The 3,135-nt window shown below is 56.3% G+C and overlaps 1 protein-coding gene across 1 annotated transcript in view; it reads left to right on the top strand.

Annotated features, from left to right (window-relative positions):
* The window catches only part of Neurl3 (neuralized E3 ubiquitin protein ligase 3), a gene marked incomplete in the record, with an annotated part of 5,638 nt that extends 3,103 nt beyond the window's left edge, over window positions 1–2,535 (top strand). The window contains 3 exon segments of the mRNA XM_005400830.2: window positions 1–249; window positions 996–1,067; window positions 2,249–2,535. Coding sequence (XP_005400887.2) covers window positions 1–249; window positions 996–1,067; window positions 2,249–2,442 — 515 coding nt within the window.
* Between the last annotated feature and the right edge of the window lie 600 nt (window positions 2,536–3,135).

Here is a 3,135-nt window from a genome sequence, read left to right as displayed (position 1 = left end):
CGGCGCCCGGCCTGCCGCCCTTCGTGTGCCCCGACCTGGAGGCGCAGAGCCCGACGTGGGCGGCCGTGCTCCCGGAGAGCTGCGTGCGCGCTGGCAACGTGGTCTGCTTCTGGGTGAACCACCGCGGCTGGCTCTTCGCCAAGGTCAATGCAGGGCGCCCGCTGCTGCTGCGCAGGGACGTGCTGCTGGGCTCCCCGCTCTGGGCCGTAATGGACGTGTACGGGACCACCAAGGCCATCGAGCTGCTGGGTGAGGCCCGGGAGGGCGACAGAGGCAGAGCCGCCCATGTGTTCGTATTTCAGCTATTCCATCAGGCCTTACCCAGGGCCAGCCTAAGGATGAGCAAGCCCCAGCTATAGGGAGGGTAGCCTTATCCCTAAGGAATGACAAGAGAATAGGACCAGCACTCCAAACATCTGTTAAAAGGTTCACGTTCCACGAAGGAGGAAGCATTTGGGCAGGGTTTTGCAGGGGAAGTAAGAGTTCACCAGAGCCAAAGGTGGCCAGCCAAGGAAATTTAAGTGTGAGGGCTGGGGTTTTCCCAGGCGAGGTGCACAGGCTAGCCAAGCCAGAGGCTGATGTGTTTCCTGGAGCGTGGAGAGACAGGAACACCCGCGGAAAGAAATACTGGCATTTTCCTGGGTGCCTGAGCAATCCCCACACCAAATGAATTTGCTTGTAAAATAAAATAATTCACTGTAGCTGCGGGGCCTCAGCCCTAGAGCATCGGGTCCACTAAGTGGGCTGGGTGGGGGGCTGTGCTGTCCCCAACCCATGGGGGATCCTCTGCGTGTGGGAGTCCTCTTTGTGCAGTGAAAGGGAAGGGGAGGAGGGGCTTGAGGAAAGAGGGTTGGGAGGAAGACTGCAGCCCCTTAGATTCTCAGCTGGACCAGGACAGCGTCTAAAACCCCCCGGCCCCCAGCACTGTCCCCCAGGGAAGGAAGGGTGGACCTCTGGGCTGCTGGCCAGGGCCCTGACTCCCTCCTCTGTCTCAGACTCCGGAGCCAGCCCGTGCACCTCGGCCACCCTGGGCATCCCCAGCGAGGAAGCACAGCCGGACCCCAAAGGTGAGTGCGTCCCTGGGCTCCAGCCCTGGGAGTGAGGTTCAGGTTGCTTAAAGTCAGGGCTTTCCTCACCCCTCAGCGAGTCTCCCAGGCTTTGAGCCAGACTTGATTCTGCCCCCTAGAAACCTAAAAGCAGTTGTGCCTCCTACAACACTGACCAACTTTACAAATTCTAAACGCATGTTCACAGCAGGGTGTGGCGGCATATGCCTCTAATGCCAGCACTCTGGGAGGCTGAGGCAGGAGGATTGCAAGTTTGGGCCCAGCCTGGGCAACTTAGGGAGATCCTATCTCAAAAATTTTTTAAATGAGGTGGTGGGGGGGAATTGCAGCTCAATGTGAATATAGTAGGTTCAATCCCAGTGATTGAACAAGCAGCATTTTGTTTTTGCTTTAAGAAGGAAATCTATATTCATTTTATTTATTTATTTATTTTTAGTGTTTCGAGACTGGATTTCTCTAGGTCAGGCTGGTCTTGAACTCACTGTGTAGCCCAGGCTGGCCTCAAACTTGCACCAGTCCTCCTGCCTCGGCTTCCCAAGTGCAGGAATATAGGTGTGCACCACCATGCCCATCTCCACATTCATTTTAAAGCTTTGCCAAATAAGATTAAGGGATACACAAGAATTGTTTGAAAATCACCCATTCTTGGGTGGACTTCCTCTGAGCATTCCTTAGTGCAAGTGTATATGGGGAAGTGTTTGGGCCTCACATCCCTTTTATCTGAATTGTAATTTTATTATAAGTATATTTACATATTTTGTACGATCTTCCCTTTTATCCTCAGAGGATATGTTCCAAGAAGTCCCACCACTACCTGAAACTGGATTGTCCCAAGTACTGTGGGCTTTCCTCATTTGTAAATTGGGCATATGAAGAGATCAAGAATAACTACTAATAGGACAGTTGTGACAGTGTCCTGTAGAAAGTTATTTGAAATTCGTGATTTTGCCCCCTAGAATTTTCCATGCACTGTTTCCATGGCAACTGAAACCATGGAAAGCCAACCTTTGCTGGGACAGGGCCCCTGCGTACCCTTTATGGCTTCTTCCCAGGTTCTGTCTCTTGCTGACACGGTAACTGTGTCCTCCCAGGGTGCCCTGCGCTTCTCTGTCTTGGGGTGCTGGGGTCAGGCCCGGAACAAGAAGCGCAGGGTCCCCAACCTTGTCCGTCTCCCTTCCCAGCCCCGCCGGGGGAGGAGTGCATCATCTGCTTCCACCACGCTGCCGACACCCGCTTTGTCCCCTGCGGCCACCCACACTTCTGCAGCGCCTGCGCCTGGCGCGTCTTCGAGGACACTGCGAAGTGCCCCATGTGCCGCTGGCAGATCGAGGGGGTGGCAGCAGTGCAGCCACCGAGGACTGGAGGAGGCTCCTGAGAGGAGCAGGCTTCCTGCTGGGCGGCAGGTGGGCCTGGCTTGGGCCTGGCCCTGAGGACAGAGGACAGAGGACAGAGGTGTGGCCCTGCTGGCTTCCTGGATGGCCAGAAAGCCTGGCAGCAGCCAGAGGGGGACAGAGATGACTGCTTTCGTGCTGCTTCCCAGCAGGGGACACAGCGGCCAGAGGAAGCCTCTTTCTGCCCACACCTGATCACCCCCAACTGGGCGCTGGCTTCCAGCCCAGAGTCCTGGTCGCTCATGTCACCGCTGAGGAGGTGACAAGTCTCCCTGCAGCCCGGGTGCTGAGGACAGAGGAAGGAGGCGGGGAGGTGGAACGTGGGCCCCGTAAAGTAATCTGCAGCTGCCGCCCAGGGTCGGGTGGGGTCCAGTGACATCCCGCATTGTTTGAAGATAATTCCACAGGCAGACGCACACAGTTACGCTGATTTCTGAGCTATCAAAATAAAGTTTGTGTTCTGGGAATTTTTCGGTATAGCTTGTGTCCACTGTGTCCACTGGGAAGGAGGGGAGCTCTGGACTGGCTCTGACGCTGGGGCAGTCGGGGACAAGCCATTCTGCCCTCCCGGGCCACCCTGGACGTGTGGTGGACAGGCTGGGCCCTGAGCACTTGGGTGAATGTCTCTGTCCAGCTGAGCAGTGCTGGGAGCAGCTCCACAGTCCCCGCCCCTGGGT

Source organism: Chinchilla lanigera, unplaced genomic scaffold, assembly GCF_000276665.1.
Source record: "Chinchilla lanigera isolate Chin_1 unplaced genomic scaffold, ChiLan1.0 scaffold00069, whole genome shotgun sequence".
Lineage (NCBI taxonomy): Eukaryota > Metazoa > Chordata > Mammalia > Rodentia > Chinchillidae > Chinchilla > Chinchilla lanigera.
The sequence above is the reverse complement of the archived record's forward strand: the minus strand, read 5'-3'. Positions and strand labels throughout refer to the sequence as shown.